Genomic DNA, 19,394 nt, shown 5'->3' on the forward strand with positions numbered 1-19,394 from the left:
AGCTGTTCATGAATCAGTTTGTCCAGGCAGAGCTATTTCCCTTTTTTCTGAGCAGAGGAGGAAATGGCTACACAGGAATCACCACAGAAGGACAGCCAGGACGTTTCATTCCAGAGCAACACAGAGCACTCGAACAATTTGGGTGTACAAGTACAGGTACACTCAGGATGATACTGAGCCTGTGCTTACAGGACCTGCAGAGCCCTGACATGTGTGGCTTATGGCAGCTCAGGGGATGTGGAGGGCTCCTTTTCCCTGCCAGATTTCCCTGGGATAGAGGAGTGGAAAGGGAGGAACCCCTCTGTGTGCATGGGTCTGGCACTGGGGAGGTGAGCAACTGCAGCAACCACAGAATCCCAGGATGGTTTGGGTTGGGAGGGACCTTAAAGCTCATCCCATCCCATCCCATCCCATCCCATCCCATCCCATCCCATCCCATCCCATCCCATCCCATCCCATCCCATCCCCTGCCATGGGCAGGGACACCTCCACTGCCCCAGGCTGGTCCAAGCCCCAGCCTTAACTTGGGGAGCCTGGCAATGCTGCAAAGGATCCTTCCTCCTTTTCCTGAGAAAACCATCCTTGGTAGCCAAAGGTAAACCCCATGATTATCAAAACTCCAGGCACTTTCAAGATCCATCTTTCTCTCTGTGTTATGCTTTTTCAGGAATTAACTCCTTTTCCCACATTTCACCCCAGTTCTGAGATTGGGAACACAGTGCAAATGCCCACGAGGTTTTCATGGAGTCAAGAAATGCCACTGAGGTACAGGCAGGGTGAGATGGACTTCAGCCTGCAAAGGATCCCCACGAGAGAGCAACTGCCACAAAGGCTTTTATCTGAGGGCAAAATCAGCATCTACTGTACACTCATGAGGGAAAAACACCATGCTGCTGTTTGATGTCTTTAACATCATCATCTCTCTGTGAGGTGCAAGGCTGCTTTCTGTTTCCAACTCTGTGCTCTGCTGTGTTCTCAGAAACCAGGAAAATGTGCTGCTAAACTCACTCTAAAGTAGAAAAACCCTTGAGAGTTTCACCATGAAATACTACAAATGCAAAGATGTTTGTGACTTAAAAATTCAAATCACATTTAAAATTAACATGAACTCTAAAAGCTTTTGCTAAAAACCAAAAGTGTATCTATATTATACCTGTATTTAAAATTGAAAAATAAATGGAAATTTTTGCACTTAAAATTATGTTCAGGAAAGTGAAATTTGTTTCCAGGCTGTGGACTTGTAGTAATGTTTCAAAAGGGGCCACCTGGGCTGCTATAACAAAATGTTGGAACCCTGGATGCTGAGAACTTCAGACTTTCTGTGCTGACAGGCACTGACCCCCAGGAGAACACTGCATTGACCTGAGGCTGTGGAGAAGCTTCCAAAATGGAATGATAGCACTGGGATTGTGGGTGTGGGGTTTGGTTAGAAGTGTGTGATAGCACAGGGTGGAAAACTTAAGAGTTTAAGGTTTTAGAATATAGCAATATACATAAAGCAAGATGGAGGTTTTAGGACAGAAGCTGGTCCTTCTCCTTCTCCATGGGTTTGGGTGGTTTTGTGTAATTAGATAGAAAAGTCCACATTGCAGAGCACAGGTGATTAGTTATTGGGTTAAAAGTAAAAATAATTTAGGTGTCATTTCTTAATTGAACAGTTTATCCTTAAAAGACCTTGTAGAGAGGGATATGGGGCCATTTTTTACCTTGTTAGAGCGATGTGCTGTAGAACTCACAGTTTGTGAGACTGTAAGATAGATAAAAACTGATAAATATCTGAGTCCAAACAAGAAACACCATCTCGGATTTAATCCCAGCCTTAGCAGAAAAGAAGCAAAGAATCCATTAACAAAATGTTTTCAGGCCATTCCATTTCCCATTGACCAGGGAAAGGATTCACCTCTAGATACAAATGACAGGGGCTGGGCTGTGCTTTGGCTGTGAGCTGGGCAGGTTACAACATCCCCTGGCACCCTCTGGGGTTCACACAATGAACCTTCTCCAATGGCTCCTGAATTCCCTGTGTCACCCCTATCCACTCAGAAGGGGTGGGAACAATTCTTTTTATTTTTATTTTTATTTTTATTTTTATTTTTATTTTTATTTTTATTTTTATTTTTATTTTATTCTTTATTTTTATTATAAATAATTATTCAAACTCTGCAATGTGGACTTTTCTGTTTAATTATAAAATACTACTTAAACTTATGAAGAAGAAGGAAGAAGAAAGTGAGGAAGAATAACTTGTTTTTGTTTTAAAACTTTTATCTTGTTTTATATCTATTAGTATATTTTAAAACTAAGTTATTTACTTTGTGATATTATATACTTTTAATTAATGATACACTTGTAATTTTAGTGTTATCAATTAATTTTGGAAGGTTTTTTTATGGCTTCAGGTTAAATGCAGTGTTCTTCTGGGAGTCAGTCTGTTAGCACAGAAAGTCTAAAATTCTCAGCATCCAGAACTCCAACAGGCACAGGCCTTTGGTTTTGTTCCACTTCGCAGTCTCCCATAAAGGATCTCAGTCTCCTCCCTTCTCCACAGAATTCACAGAATCACAGAATGACCAGGTTGGAAGAGAGCTTCAAGATCATGGAGTCCAACCCAGCCCCAACACCTCAACTAAACCCTGGCACCCAGTGCCACATCCAGGCTTTGTTAAACACCCCCAGGGATGGGGATTCCACCACCTCCCTGGGCAGCAATTCCAGGACTTTATCACCCTTCTTGTAAAAAACTTTTTCCTGATATCCAACCTATATTTCCCTTGGTGCAGCTTGAGACATCAAAAAGCTTTCCATTTCCAGAAGTTTGCTTACGGCCTGGTAGAGCACAAATAAAAGGTGTCCTTCAGGGAAGCCCTGGCAGCCCAGCAGTGCAGCTTTCAGTGCTTCACTGGCAGAAACTCTGATTATTGCTGCATGTTCCCTCTGTGAGCCCCTGGAAACATGGCACATCCATGGGGTGCTGAAGTCAGAGGTGAAATGTGGGATTTGCAGCAGCATTTGCAGCACGAGCTCTGCCCTGGCAGTCTCATGCCCAGTCCGTGGGGTGTCCATGGAGACTGGGAGGGGCACATCCTGCAGGACTGCGCGAGCAGGGTGCTCAGGCTGTTAAAATGAGTCACAAAAGAAGGAATTGCAGGAGAGTGGGACATGGTCCTGCACAGAGATGTTGATGTGCAGGACAAAAGCACAAATGGACAGTGTGTGCTTTGCCTTCATTTGGGCTCAGGGTTTGGATTCAGGAGCTGGGTTCAATGATCCCTGTGGGTCCCTCCCAACCGGGACATTCTGGGACTCTGTGTTTAAGACTGTGAGTGTGGAAAGGGTCTGTCCTTACCTGGATCCGTTCATGTGGTCATACTCCCGTTTGACACTGACCCTCACAGGCTGGTTGATCCACTCCTGCTGGGGGGGCAGGGGGTTGATCTTGTGGGGCTGCCCGAAGTCGGGGCTGCCGGAGGCCGTCATGTCCTTGGGGAGCTGCGCGGCCGCGCCGTACGTGGGGTCAAACAGGGACTGGTCGTCGCTCACCACCGACAGAGCCTCCTGGGGAGAGACAGAACCAGCCCTCAGAGCTGTGACTAAAGCAGGAACTGCCCTCTGGTTCTCCCTCTGAGCTGGGAGCACCTGCAGGGCCCCACAGCTGCCCTGCACTGGCTGCCACCGCCACCTGCCCGAGGAGCAAGAGCCCGGGGTCCAGGAGCCCCTATGCAAACCAGGGCTTGCTCTGCTCTGCTTTGCTGCCATTTCCACCTGCCAGGGGCAATCAGAGCCTTTGGGGTCCAGGAGCCCCTATGCAAACCAGGTCTTGCTCTGCTCTGCTTTGCTGCCATTTCCACCTGCCAGGGGCAATCAGAGCCTTTGGGGTCCAGGAGCCCCTATGCAAACCAGGGCTTGCTCTGCTCTGCTTTGCTGGCTGCTGGCTTTGGGTGGGAGCAGCGTTCAGGTTCACTGGAGCTCTGCAAACAGCAGAGGAGCTGCTGGGGCTGTCACCTCACAGGGGCTGTGTCACCTCATAGGGGCTATGTCACCCCAATGCCCGCTGTGAGCAGTTCAGCCCCAGTCCCAGTGACCGACCTGCCCACCTGCTGCACTGCTGCTCCAAAGCCAACTGCTGTGTAGGGAAACACCTCTGGAGTGGCACGTGAAGTCTCTACGTCTCCTTTCAGAGGGTTTGTGTGCAGTTTGTGTTTTGAGGTTGCTGCTGAAGGAGAAGCAGCCAGAGCAGGTCACAGTTATGGGTGTTTGTGGCAGGGGAAAAAATGCATTACTTTACACTTTTTGTTTATTTGTGGGAAATGAAGGGCTGTGTGTTACCCAACTGTGCATTTCTAGAAATGCTTAAAAACAGGAAATTGTTATTCCTTTTTTTTTTTTTTTTAATTCCCCCCCCCCCTTGCTGAAACTCCAAATACTGACAAAAAGCTCTGGCTATCAATTTCCTTGTGTGGATGTGCTTGGGTTTTCCAAGCGAGGAGTGTCGGGCTCCTGATGGCTTTGGCACGGCCCTGCCTGACTCAAAGTGCATCTGGCAAGGGCTGCCTGCTCTGGAGGGAGCTCAGCTAACCACACACAACACAGCTGCCTTTATGAGTGGCAGGGCAGAAACCGAAGGAGGAACCTCCCGCACTGAAAGCAGCCCCCACTTTCATGTGAGCTGATGGAGCACACTCCAAAACAAAGCTACACTCACCTACTCTGGGCTCTTAGTGCTCAAAAGCCACCCAGCAGTGGTGTGTGGGCTGCAGAGGCTCACTGAACACACAGCTGAAACCTGGTGTGTGCTAACACCCATGCTCAACATTCACAGGGCACAGCCTCAACAGGGAGCTTCTAAAAATAAAAATTTATTGCTTTCTTCCCGCCCCCTTCCCCCAAGTAGTTGTTTCAGAGGTTTGTTTTGTAAATTCTTCCATAACCAAGGAGGGAAACAAATTTTGACAGCTTAGAGAAGTGCAGCTCCTGGAATGACACGAGAATCTAAGCACAAATCAGATACCACCAGGCTCACGATATTGTCACAAAAAATGTCAGTAATTCAGAGTTGCTGGGTAAACACAAAAATCTCCCTCAAGTTAGTCCACTTAAAGAGAGTCAGGCCTACAAAAACCAGCGCTTTTCTATCTCTGATCTCAGATCATGTAACAAACCCAAACAAGCCGAAGTGGCCTAGAATTGGAGTGGGCCTGGCTATGCTTGAATTCAGAGGAACCCTCAAACATCTGCATAAATCCTGCTGAAATTCCAGCACTTGCTGCACTTTGTGGCCAGTATCTCACACTGGTTAGAGCCACTAAACAGCAAAAAAGAATTTTACTCCACACTGCCCAGTGGTGGTTGGTGAAAGGAGCTCACGCTGTGTTCAACCTTTCCTGCAGCTTTTCCTTGGTGGATTCACAACCTTTCAAAAATACCCCTCCCTTTTTCAGCTTTAGAGTAAGGGAGGGAGTTTAAGGTGTCCCTGGGAAGGATTGGTGTGAATTGTGTCAGAAATCCCTCAAAGGGCAAGCTTTATCTCCAGGCTGCAAACTTTGCCTGTACAGGAAGGTACAAGAACAAGAGATGTTCAGTCTTAAAGGGGAGCAAAGCCTTCCCATCAGAGCTCAGGATTTGCTGCTCCTCTGAATCACTGAGGTCAGGATTCACTCCAGGCAGGGGTTCCCAAATGACACATTTTCTGCAGGCCTCTACTTCTCACAGTACAGAAAGTGTCAGGTTTCCCACCTGAGGTGGTGGGTGAACCCCACACTGGGCTGCAGAACTGGCTTAGGGACCCTCTAGACCCAGTCTCAGCTGGGCAGAGACAAGGGAAATGTGAGTACCACTGCAAAATCATCAGATAAATATTCTGCATGTTTGGGTTTGGAGATGTCCAAAATCATACTCTAAAGACATATAAAAATTGGTTTTTGTTTTAGGGAAACAATATCTGGGAAAATGACGATAATGAGAGTTATCCCACAAAATCAGTGTGAGAGGTCGCTCACAAGATTTTTACTGGCAATTCAGCAGGACCTATGCAGGGGTTGGAGGGTTCTTCTGAATTCAAGCTTAGTCAGGCACTCTTAATTCCAGGCTGCTTGCTCTGCAAGACATTTTCTTCTGAAGAAATTTTCTGGTGGTAAAAAAATTGGAAAGCAGGGATCTCTCTGGCTGTCCCCAAAACCCCCAAACTTATCAACACTCCACAGAATAACCCTGGACCAAGATCCTGGGGCTGCACAAAGTACAACTTTACGTATACAAGCAAGTACACACTGCTCTGTGGCACAGAGTATGTGGCAGAGAGCCTCCTCAGATAAGGATCTTCCTTGAAAGACAAAGTGGCTGCTCAGAGCTGCCTGCATGCAACTGGTGTTAACTGGGACAGCAATAACCTCACTGGGGCACTGGGACGGAGCTCTGCCTTGTGCTGCCTGAGCAGTTTCATCCTGAAAACAGGAGGAGAAATCCGAATGCTCCGCCTGCTCTTAGCAGCTCCTGGGCAGGAGTGGTTCGAGCTAAACCCGAGCTGGTGGCAGCACAAAGGCTCAGCCCCAGGGGAGCTGAGCCACCAGGCAGATGAGGAGAGATAGGGCTGGTGACACCTGCTCGGCTCCAGGGGCACAGCAGAGCAGTACTGGTGACATGCAAGGCAGGCCTGGTGGCACTGAGCCAGCCCCGCTGCCACCAGCTCAGCTCTGTGCCCACATCCAGCTCAGAAAAAACACAGGGGCAGGCAGCAGGCAGCAGGCAGCCTTGGCTGGTGGGGACCCTGGGCAGGGCCAGGGCTGCCTGGGGCTCGGGCCAGCGCTCCGGGAAGGGGCAGGGCCCGGCCCCAGCTGTGGGGATGTGCACCGCCCTCCCTGTGCTCGCTGAGGGCTCCGCGCCCCGGCAGAGCTGCCAGGCCCGGCCTGCTCAGGGGGGTCGCCTGAGGCACAGAGCAGGCAGCTCCCTGAAACACCGAGCTTCTCGTCCCTGGAATCGAGAGCTGCTCAGTGTTTGAGACTGGGAAAGCGCTCTGAGGTGTGCAGGTGCCAACACAGCCTGCCCAGACGGGCACAGCCTGCCAGGTCCCCCCACGGCGCTGCCTCGGCCTGTGGCCTTGGGCCGGCCAGCCTGAGGCCGAGACAGGGGCTGTGTGTGCTACTCTGGCATGTATGTTACCTTATAGTGCCTCTGGGAATAGGCTGGCCTCAGTTTTTCCAGGTTTTAATCACATTCCTGGCAAAAATGTTGCCGTGGCAGCTCGTCCAGCTCCCTGGGCAGCCCAGCCCCAGCCCCTGCAGGGCAGCCCACCAGTGGCTGCCCCAAAGGAGGAGCTGGCACACACTCCTGCATCCCTCAGGCGGGAATCTGTGGTGTGCCTCTTATTTATACAGCAGTTTCCAGTTATAAGAGAGATAATTATCAGGTTTGCCTTTATTTGGATGAGCCATCCTGACCCAGGTCCCAGGTGTGAGGGGGACACAGCAGGAGGCACAGTTTGGCCTTGGCTCTGAGGACAGGAACAGCTGGTCTGACATTCTGGGAGGGCTGGCAAGCCACCAGTGCTTCAACCAAGTTTTCCTGATCTCCTTGCAAAGGGAGATGACACACACTTTAGATAAGGTTTGATTTAATGAATTGAACAGGACATTTGAGACAGGAGAAAGCCCAGGGGAACAAGGGCTGGTGAGGAGAGTAGTCAGTGCTGTCACCCCAGGTGTCCCCAATAACTGATGTGTGCAATATGTGTGCAATGAGATTTCACTGAACATCAGCCTTTAGCTCTCTACAACACAATCATTTTTCTGGCCATAACCACATTTAAAAGGCATTACTAAAGATCAAAGCTTCATCCTCCTCCACAAAGGGTGCCTTAGAAGAGACAACAGTGCTGAGTACCTGAACCATTGTGCCATGGAGCGATGACTCCACTGCTAGAGAGGTGGCTATTTTCTTTCCTTTTTCCCCCTTCCCAAAATATCACCACTCCTTGTCCTGTGAGAAAATCACTCCTGAAACATTTTTGTAAAGAGAATGCTGCCAACACAGACCTGAAGAGCCCAGACCTAACGATGTAACCAAAATCCAAGGTCACCAGTGTCACACACGGCCCAGGGTTTGCTCCGAGGAGCAACCCTGGAGTAGAGATGACTTTGGCACTGCAGTGTTACAAGTCAGCATTTCTGCTGCCAACATCTCATACAAGCACAGAGATAACATCAGACTTACAAGAAAATGAGTCAAATAAGAAATTCAAAAGAGAGCAGGGTCTGTGCTGATTGTGGGGCAGCACATTAGGGAGGATCGGGCACTGGATTGGAAGACAGAGTGTTCTCATCCCTGCCCTTGATCTTTGGGAGCATTTCCCTCTCCCTGCCTTCCCCTCCTCTGTACTGTGCACACTGTGTGGCCCTGAGCCCTGGCCAGTGCTGTCTCTGGGACACACACAGGAATCCTTTGGGCACACTCTCAGATTTCCACTCTTCCCTTGCTCCCAATCAAACCAAGAATTCCCTCTGCAGCTTTTCCAGACCACTTTTCCTGAGGCTTGCTCCTGCTCTTCCACCTTCCTTAGAGGATGTGATTGGGGCAGAGACTCCCCAGAACTCCCCCTAGAGTACTGTAATCATGAACATTTGATTGCCAACAACCTCAATCCAATCTTGTACACTTCACAATCCACTGAAGTCCTGCTTGGGAGCATCTCCTGGCTGCAGCTGGAGATCCATCATCCCCCTGGTGAGTGCAGCAGGATGTCACTTGTCACTTCAAGGTGCCCTGTTCTTCCCTCTGGAACCCACCTGCAGCACTGCCCAGTGTCCCCCACTGTGCTGCTCACAGCATTTCCCCACTGCTGCTGCTGGGGCTGGGACATCCCAGTGGCTGGAATCCCTGCCCAGAGCTGGCCCTGTCCCAGGAGGGATGGGATGAGATGCAGGCTGCTGTCACAGAGTCATGGAATGGTTTGGCTTGGAAGGGACCTTAAAGCTCCTCCTGTTCCACCTCCTGCCAAGGGCAGGGACACCTTCCCCTATCCCATGCTGCTCCAAGCCGCCTTCCCTGCTGCAGCAGCACTCAGGGTTAAGATGGCAGTAAACCTTTAACACTGTGTCCAAGTCTCTGCAAATCTGAGGATTTCTGTGGTATAAAGGAGGGGTTTCATTCAATAATTTTAGGGCATCCCACACGGCAGGTTTTTGTCCCAGTCTGCACTGGAGACTTGCTCAGAGAGCAGGACAGTGACCTGCACAAAGAGCCACCCACTGGGCCCAGACTGCCTTTCCTTTTCCTTTTCCTTTTCCTTTTCCTTTTCCTTTTCCTTTTCCTTTTCCTTTTCCTTTTCCTTTTCCTTTTCCTTTTCCTTTTCCTTTTCCTTTTCCTTTCTCCTCCCCTTCCTTCTCTTTCCACCCAAGCTACTCCATCCAAGGGTAGCTTGGCAGCTTGGAACACACCATAATTCCTTCACAATTCAAATGAATGGGAAACCACAACATGGTAACTCATGTTAGGGGGAAACAACGCAGGAGTAAGAGCAGCAGAAACAGCAAAAACACTGAAAGCCACCAAAATCATGCTGAAATCAGCTCAAAATTGGGGCAAAATGATTTGGCAAAACTCCTCAGAAGGAAAAAACATCTTTATCTTTTGGGGGTTATTTTTATGCTCACTATTCCCATGAAATTTCGTATCAAGTAGGGTAAAAGAAGGCTGCTAAAATCAGTGCTCTATTATTTTCGTCTCAAGATCCCCAAAAGCAGACTCAAAAAGGACAAAAATATAAATCATTCTTCTGTACTTCACTTCTCAGAAAAGCACTTTACTTCAGGCACACTTTTATAGGATCTGGACCAAAGAACTTTTTTTCCTCTGTCTAGACTTCACATTAATGGTTTCAGGGCCTATTTTGGTTTGTTTCCAGCCAACTGGGAATAACCAGGTGACAGTTTCTCTTTCCCAGCAAGTTGCGGCATTAAGCATAACGATAAGGAGGCTTAAACCTGGCCTGGAACTGTGGGAAATCCCCAGGAAAAGGCTCTGTGAGGTCTCAGCACAGGCCCAGGAATGGAGGTAGAATTTAAAAAGAACCTGCCCAAATTATCTCTGTGGCCCCTTGACCTCTGGAAAGTAAATGTGGTGAAAAGCTGAGGCTGAAGGGACCATCCCATCACCCTGAAATCCTGGAGCGTGCTGCAGCTCTTCCCTTGGAACATGAGCAGCAGCAGCTGTGCCTGGAGCAGGAACAGCCCTGTCAGCCCCCAGCTGGCTCATCCCATCCCTGGGTGTGAACAGGGAGCTCCCCAAGCACTCTTGCCCTCCCCAGGGCTCCCCACCCTGCTGGGACTGACACTGAGATGAGGTGCGTGTCCACTGGGACAAAGCACAGCTTCTGGCTGCCCTTCCCAGAGAACTCCCTGGCTTCTGTTCCCTGCCTGGCTCTGCCAACCAGGACACACGAGACAATTCAGGATGAGGCCAGAGTGAAACCTGTCCTGAGTGCTGGAATCTTTACCTTTGGCATGGCTGGGGCCAGGCTTCTTATCTTGGCAGGTAATTTCACTGCATCACTGGAAATCTGGCATCTGATAAAAGCCAGGAAATGGCTCTAACTGGGATGGACAGTCCTAAACTGGAGATTTTCCCAGGAGCCTGAAGGGACACAGAACTCAAAGGGATTCACCTCTATGGATTAACCAGCCTGACCCTGCTCAGGCTGAGGACTGTTCATGATCTCACAAGATCTTTTCCAAGCCATGTCATGTTCCCAGAAAATCAATCAGCCTTTGCCAGGTGTTAACACTCCTCTCAGTCTTTCCTCTCACTTTCCTGTGCCTGTATCTCCACTCCTCCGTGCCCACAGCTTTTCTCCTCCAAAGCTGTATCCCCTTCTCACTGAGACTGATACTATTGGGTGATTACTTCCCAGGGCTGAGCACTCAAATCCACCCAGCTCTAGCTCACCTTCCTTTTCATTTCATTTCTCTGTCCCCTCACGCTTCTAAAATAATTGCCTTGCTCTGAGCAGATGTGTTTGTAAACAGAGACACATGGACCTAACTGGGAACATGCACCCTTCAGTAAATATTATTGTAGCATTTTTATGGTCTTCTCTGCTGAAGAAACAGGGAGGGAAACTGCAAGATGGTTTCAGAGTCTGGCTTGCTGACAAACCCCAAGAATCCCAGAGCACAAATGCAGAAATGCTGTGCTGACCTCAGCTCTGTCCTGGAGCACCCCGTGCCCAGCCTCTCGCCTTGATGTGCTGCCAGAGGCGCTTCCCAGGGGCCAGTATTCCATCAGGACTTTGCAGACTGACCCAGCACTGTGTCAGGAGAGCTGAGCTCACCCCGAGCTGCATCTGCCACTGCAGTGGTGTCACCTTGTCCCTCAAAGCTGAGCTTCTGGGGGGTATTTTTACCTGTGTCAGAAACTGAGACTGACAATCCTGCTGGTTTTGTTTCCAACATGCAGAGATAAATTGAAGCTTTTCAATATAAATTATTTGCCCTAGAAAGGAAAACAACAAATGGAAAAACCCCAAAATACTGGGGGTTTGTTATGAGAGAAGGTTTGTCCTATCTCTGGGCTTCCTCTCAGGCTGCCTTGGAAAAGGACAGAAAGCAGAGTCTTAAAAGCACGAAGGAATAGGTGCAAACCACAAAACCTCATCTTTTCTCTTTGGGTTCCTACTGCCAAAGCACTGGAAACTGTAAAAAGAGTGTTCTCCCAGGAATTCAAGAGGTGGGAGGGGGCAGCTTTTGGAGACACAAATATTTCAGGTTGTGACTCAAGGCTCCAGCAGTGCCCATTCATTATTTTTATTCCACTTTGATACCATTGTCCCCGGTACATTCACAAGCCCGTGCCGTATCCTGTTTTGTTCCCTGACACCGTTCCCTGCACAATCGCAGGAAGCCCATCAGGAAGCAGCCATCGGGGGCTGCTTTGTTTCCATCCACAGAGAACAAAACAAGCTCCTGCAGCCCGAGATGACTTATCCCAGACTGAGGAAAAACAACAGCATGAAAGGATCCCAGCAGCATCTCCAGGAGCGAGCACAGCCTGCACTGCTCCCTGGGCCAGGAGCCTGCAGCACCTCAGCAGCTCCCGAGGGAATGCTCAGCTAAAAGGAAGTATAAGGAATAATCCATCACTGACACCTACAGTGCATAGTGAAGGTCTGGACACTCTATGGGGGCAAACACAAGTCCAACACAATCCTGCAGCTGAATCCAAAAGGAGATGTGGCTTGGGTTTTCCAGTGTGAGGGCTTGAGTCTATTTGTGTCCTGAGCCCTGAGCCAGGTTTGGGTTAAATCTGAGCTCAGGCTCTGGGTGCCCAAGACATCCAGACCACAAACTTGGGGTTTGAGGCCAGAGCTGGGTTTGGGTTAAATATGAGCTCAGGCTCTGGGTGCCCAGGACATCCAGACCACAAACTTGGGGTTTGAGGCCAGAGCTGGGTTTGGGTTAAATATGAGCTCAGGCTCTGGGTGTCCAAGACATCCAGAGCACAAACTTGGAGTTTGAGCCCACAGCAGGTTCCTTGGGCTGGGTCAGGGCCTGCATCCCACAGAGCCCAGCGATAAGAGGAGAGGGGGAAGGAGGTCCAGGACTCACAGGAGCCTGTTTGTTCACAGGAGCACATGCATGCTCCTGATCCAGCACTGGGAGTCTGATCTCTGCCTCTGCAGCAGACAAATGGCTCTGACTGGGATGGACAGGTCCTGACAGAGAGATTCCCAAAGAGCCTGAAGTCACACAAATCACACTCCAGTTACAGGTGCTGGGAGCCACAGTGCCATAAATCCCTCTCAAATATCAGGTATAAATCTCCTGATTGGCCCAGATTTGCATTTCCCTGTCCCTGGGCACACTCGGGTGCCCCTGTGCAGCGCTGCAGCCTCTGCTTGCTCCTGACCCACACCCCAGCTGAGCCTGGCAGTGGAGCTGAGGGCTGCCACCCTGCTGGGATGGCAGGATCTGTGTTTTCCTTGTGCACTGAGCCCAGCCCCTGTGGCTCCAGTGAGGGGATTGTTTCTGCCTACGCCTATAGCAAAAGCAGAGATTTTGTGAACAAGCCTGCCCGTGGCATTCCAAGGAAAACAGCTCGGCAGCATTACACTGAGATATTTTCTTTGTCAATCTCCATCGAGATATTTGAACAGGAAAACCCAGTTTACACCAGTGGAAATTCCCAGGAGCTTTTGATTTCTTTACAAAGGAACACCAATGTTTTAACTTTGGTGCAAGAGGAAGGTCCTGGAAGGATTCAGGGATTGCCATCACACCCACCTCTTGGACAAAAAGGCTGAATCTCATCCTGGCATCTTAACTTTTGGCTGGAGCCCAAAGTTAACATTGCCATACAAAAAGGACTTGACAAGGTGCTGTTCCTCCTCCTGATATCAAACATGGCAGAGCAAAGACCACCCCACAACATGTCCAGGGAGCTGCAGCAGGGAAAGAGCCTCTGCTACATAAACATAGTGAGGCTCTTGCTGAGGACAAACATTCCTACTAAATAAACACATCCAAGGCCTTCTCTGGTGCTACAGCTACAAGAACCAGGCTTGAATCAGCAAGAATCTACAAGAACCAGGCAGTGAATACTGGCTCCTGGCTCACCCAACAGCAGATGTGAGAGTAAAACTGAAAAAAAGGGCTCTTTCACAGCTGTATTCATGTCCCCATGCCTCAGTTTCCCTGTCTGTGTGATGCTGCCCCCCAAAGAGCTCAGATTTTATAAATCCCTTGTCCTTGGAGAAGGAGGCCACAGAACAGCCAAGTGTTATCCCAGGGGCAGGATTGATAGACAAAGCAAAACTGACTTTCCTCTGAGACTGAGCAAAAAACCCTCTCCAAAATTTCTTATCGGTGACCATTAACAGAAAGGCTGTTGGCTTTATCAGTGTGGTACTGAGAAGGGCTTTGAGGCCTGGCTCAGATAAATGAGGTCCCTTGGCACCTCGAGAAGTCCAGAATCACAGAATGGTCCAAGTCTGTGCCCAGGGATAGTTTTCCACGCCTGGGAGATCCAATGTCTGGTGCAGCAGGATCCATGGGCGAGCCCCTGGCAGGGATTTTGGATGTTCTGCTGCAGGGGGGGCAGACAAGAGCTGCAGCAGAGGCTCCTGGTGGGTTTGGGAGGAGCTGGGAGCCAGGGCTGCCAGGAGGCAAATCCCAGCCTGGAGCCTGCTCAGTGCTGTGGCTTTGGCCAGGTCACTCAGCTCTGCATCCTTCTCCTCTTTCACCCTGTCCCCAAGGGCCAGTTTGGGGCTGATTCTGCAGGTTTCTGCCATCCCCAGGACCTCTGCTCAGACCTCTGTGGGATTCACATTATCCCTCAGCAGATCCCCACCTGTACAATCAATGTGATGGCTTTGTCCTGGTTTATTTTGCTGTATTTTAAATGAAAATCATTAGCTGTGAGTTGATAACTGTAGTAGGGGCTGTCAAGTTCTGTCACAGCAATGATCCCAAAAAACAAAGCCACCATCTCAGGGGTGCCCTGCAGACACAGATGAGGCTGTTCCAGTAATTCTGCAGCATGGGAACCAACACAAAGTACCCAAACACTGCTCCAGGTCATTGTGTCAGTGTAACTAAACCAAGACTAAACCCCATGTTGCCCCCAAAGTTCTCTCTCCTATAGAGCAGAGGATCTGCCTTTCCCCCTGCATTTTGGGGTGTTTTCTGAGCTGACTGCAGAGTGTCTTCCTTTTGCTGGAGAGTTTCTTATACTCAGCCTGGGCTCAGTAACACAAATAAGAAGCAGAACCCTCGGCACATCTCCATGTTCTCAGCAGAGCTGATAGTGCTGCTCTTATCTCCAGCAGGGCAAGTCCCCTGAGCTGTGTTGAAAAACCTTTTATCAGATGCAGTGTAAGGAGAGCTCTCTCTGAGATGTAGCTCTGCAGCTTTGGCAGCAAAGTGGGGCTTCTGAGTAAACCTCCTCTGGTTTTGTTTAGTGTTGGGGTGAGGGAGCAGGACAAGGTCCTGTTTGTGGGGCTGGCAAGAGAGGGCTGCTCCTTGGCCTTCCCGAAACAGCTCCCCACTCCCTGAGCCAGAGGAAAGCCCTGTCAGAAATGGCTTAACGATCTTCTAATATTTCCCTGCAATTAAAGGGCACATCTGTCTTGCAGACCCTGTCCTCCTCTGCTAAAGCACAGACATGAACTAAACAGTCTGTGGTGTCGGGCCAGGGTAACAAAGGGGCCCATTCATAACACAGCACTCGGCCACTTTGTGTGTGTGAAGTGAGGGAGAGTTTGCATTTGGAGAATAACCTGTGCTGGAGCACAGGAGACTTCTGCTCTCATAAATCAATCAGCTTTCCCTGCTAATAACCCAGGCTGCTCCCAGCCCTGCCTGCAGCAAGCAGCAGCCACCCTGCAGAGCCAGCTCTGTGGCAGGGCTCGGGCAGAGCTGCAGGCTGCCAAGGCTCCGACTGAACAGGGCTGGAACAATTGGCACCAACCGGGTTCCTCAAGGTGGGGGGACAAGGGGCCATCCCAGCCCAAGGAATTCAGGGGTGCCTCTGCAGCCTGAGCTGTGCCAGTCCTGGGCTGGCATTTCACACTGTCCCTGTGGCTGGGTCACTGCCAGGGGTGGCCCTGCTCTTGTCTTGGCAGGAGAATGGGAGCACTGCACAGCAAACCAAACCAAACCAGACCAGACCAGACCAGACCAAACCAAACCAAACCAAACCAAACCAAACCAAACCAAACCAAACCAAACCAAACCAGACCAGACCAAACCAAACCAAACCAAACCAGACCAAACCAAACCAGACCAGACCAAACCAAACCAAACCAAACCAGACCAGACCAAACCAAACCAGACCAAACCAAACCAAACCAAACCAAACCAAACCAGACCAAACCAGACCAAACCAAACCAAACCAAACCAAACCAGACCAGACCAAACCAAACCAGACCAGACCAAACCAAACCAAACCAGACCAGACCAAACCAAACCAGACCAAACCAAACCAAACCAAACCAAACCAAACCAAACCAAACCAGACCAAACCAATCCAAACCAAACCAAACCAGACCAGACCAAACCAAACCAAACCAGACCACACCAATCCAAACCAAACCAAACCAAACCAGACCAGACCAAACCAAACCAAACCAGACCAGACCAAACCAAACCAGACCAAACCAAACCAAACCAAACCAGATGAAACCAAACCAAATCAGATGAAACCAAACCAAACCAAATCAGATGAAACCAAACCAAACCAGACCAGACCAGACCAAACTGAACTGAACCGAACCAAACCAAACCAAACCAAACCAAACCAAACCAAACCAAACCAAACCAAATCAAACCAAACCAAACCAAACCAAACCAAACCAAACCAAACCAGACCAAACCAGACCAGACCAGACCAGACCAAACCAAACCAAACCAAACCAAATGAAACCAAACTGAACCAAACCAGACCAAACCAAACCAAACCAAATCAGACCAGATCAGACCAGACCGAACCAAACCAAACCAAACCAAACCAAACCAAACCAAACCAAACCAAACCAAACTGAACCAAACCAAACCAAACCAAATGAGACCAAACTGAACCAAACCAGACCAAACTGAGCCAAACCAAACCAGACTGAACCAAACTGAACCAGACCAAACCAAACCAGACCAAACTGAACTGAACCAAGCCAGACCGACCCAAACCAGACCAAACAAATAACCATCACCCCTCAAAGACCCATTCCTGATTTTAGTGAAACTGAGGGCTTAAACCCAAAGAAAATCAATTGGGGCACACCTTGGCAGAGTCCTAAGCCAAGGCCAGGTTCTGCCCTGGCTGGGAGTGTCAGGCAGTCCCTGCAGCCTAATCCAGGTGCAGTGTTTAACATTCATTTGTAAATGCTTTGGGAATGGACTCTTAGGGTTTTTTTCTCTTTTCTGAGCCCAGCACCTTGGTCATGGGTTGTATCTCTGTCTCTTAGAGCTCTCCCCATACAAACAAACATAGTTCACACCTCAGCATACCTCATTTCCTCAGCTTTCAAGCAAGCAGGAAATGGCCAGGAAGTGGCCACAAGATGGTCCTGTGGTTTCAGTACTACAGTGACATTTGGGAAATGGGGGCTCATTTACCATCTCGGCAGCAAAGTTGTTTGTTCAGCTCTAGCCAAAGATTTTGTGTAAAATGAGGGGTAAAAATGGTGTCAAGGCCATGGGGTAAGGGATAGAAAAGTCTGGAATGTGGTGGGAGATCCTTGTCATATCCTGAGAAAATTCTGGAGGCTGGGGGAAAATTTTCAGTCCTAATGTTGGACAGAAGGTCAAAACAATTATCCAGAGAATTCCACCTTAAATTAACCAAAGTTTGCTTTGGATGTTCTGAGTGTTCCATTGCAGTTTTAACCTTTTTAGTTTCCTTAAAATATTGCAATTGATTTCCAACTAAAGTGGAGTTTCAAAGGAAGCCTTGAAAAACCTGAGAAAGCACCAGGTAGGGCAGCCTGTCAGAACTCAGCCTTTCCAGGGAACAGGAGGGCTTGGATCCATTTGCATCTTTCTGAGGAAAAGACACCACATTGGAAAAAGTCAGACTGTATCTCACAGGACTCTCCTGTGTCTGTCCTTGGTACAAACACAGTGAATTCTGTCACAGCCTTTGGGGACAAGGCCAAATTAAGGCTCCCCATGCCAGCACAGCCACTGAGAGCTCTGTCTTTGCCGTTGGGGTGATGTGTGACCCAACCTTCCCTGCAACTCTTTGTGTATTTGTGTGCTTTGTGTGAATGCAAGAATGATTCCAACTCACACAGGATCTGTCCTGGACAACTTCCAATAGCCAAGCAGTTGGAATCTGTAGACTTTTAATTATATTTTTAATACTTTATACAAACACTAAAGAAGCAATTGGATGCTTAGAAATATTTTAAGAAAGTCTGTTTTGTTTTTGGCTCTGGTTGATGCCATTTGACTGCACAAGTACCTCAATATCACTAACATTTGGCATTTTGATATAATGGTGACTCAAACTACATCAGATTCTTATCCTGGCAGGACTCTGGAGGTCTCAGAGAGACCAAGGAAAAGTGGATCCTCCTGGGGTACCTGGCACAGAATGGTCTGAGCAGCTCTTGCAACCTGAGCTGAGTTTTCAGGGGGTCTGATTTTCCTCAGCACTCAGGGAGCTCAGTGGGGCCCCTTTGAAGACACAGGCTCTCCCTGGCTGGGAAGGTCCCACAGGAACATCCAAGGGAGGAAGCAGGAGTGCCTCATGGCAGGTCTTACAGTCACCTTCCTCATCAGCATCCTCTGGGAGTGAGATCTCAGCAATTCACAGTGCCTCCCTGCGGGCTGCCCTGCCTCTTCCTGGGGGTCTCAGGTGAGGGTAATGATGGAATTTCTCTTCCATGGGGGCAACAAAGAGATCCCAAACATTGCTTCAGATGATGTTTATAGGATTGTCAGTTAAAAAAAAAAAAATTAAAAAACAATCAGTCTCTCACAAAGAACAAAGGACCTGGGGCCTGGCTGGGGACTTGCTTACAAAAACCTGATGGAGCTACTACAAAATAGGGGGAAGAGGGAAAATGGGTAAAGCACTTCAAAATTAGAATTGCAGAGTCACAGCAGGGCTTGGGCTGGAATGTCCTTAAAGCCCATCCAGTCCCACCCCTGCCATGGGCAGGGACACATTCCACTGTCCCAGGGTGCCCCAGCCCTGCCCAACCTGGCCTTGGGCACTGCCAGGGATGTGGGGAGGAATAGGTTGGAAATAGGAGTCAGCTCCCAGGAGAAGCTGGAGGGACAAAACCTTCCATTGGCCACATCCTAAGGACACAGATAAATGCAGGTTTGGGGGAGCACAGGCTGTGGAGGTCATGGCCAGATCATTTTACCTATCTTACACTGGTGTAATCAATGCTGTTTTACTGTCCCCTCTGCCTCCATGGCACCCCAGACAGAACATGTTTGGGAATGCCAGGGGACCTCAGGGTTAACCAGGGAGACAACTTTTACAGTGTCATCAAGGAAAAATGTTGGTGGGGATTGTTAAACATGTCAAAATATTGCCTGCCTCTCTCTCACACACTCAAGGTCACCCTTAAGGGCAGATTTCATGCTGCTTTTCTCATCTCTGAACAACTTTTCTGTAACACAGTCACAGGAGGCCCAAGGACATCACTCTCTGGGGGTCACACAGCACAACTGCAGCGAAATTGGGCTGAGAGCACAAGGATTTGGGTTCCCAGGGCACTGCCTCAGGTGCTGAGCCACAGTGGGATGTACAAACAAGGGTTTTCCTCAGGGGCATCTTTGAAAGGGAAAATCTGAATCAGGCAAGCAAATACATTTTATCCTTCATTTAAACCTTCTCAGATCCTACTCTGTGCCTTCACTCAGCCCATATAAAATACACAGAGGTAAAGCCTCAA

At 49.1% G+C, this 19,394-nt stretch overlaps 1 protein-coding gene across 2 annotated transcripts in view; it reads right to left on the minus strand.

The window, feature by feature from the left end:
* Positions 1 to 19,394, minus strand: part of FLI1 (Fli-1 proto-oncogene, ETS transcription factor) — a 91,263-nt gene that overhangs the window by 38,806 nt on the left and 33,063 nt on the right. For both annotated transcript variants that reach the window (XM_054517103.1, XM_036397614.2), the window contains one exon: positions 3,347 to 3,555. In XM_054517103.1, coding sequence (XP_054373078.1) covers positions 3,347 to 3,555 — 209 coding nt within the window. The remainder of the gene's footprint in view (positions 1 to 3,346; positions 3,556 to 19,394) is intronic.

The sequence above is a fragment of the Molothrus ater genome, chromosome 22 (genome assembly GCF_012460135.2).
Source record: "Molothrus ater isolate BHLD 08-10-18 breed brown headed cowbird chromosome 22, BPBGC_Mater_1.1, whole genome shotgun sequence".
In the NCBI taxonomy this organism is placed as follows: Eukaryota; Metazoa; Chordata; class Aves; order Passeriformes; family Icteridae; genus Molothrus; species Molothrus ater.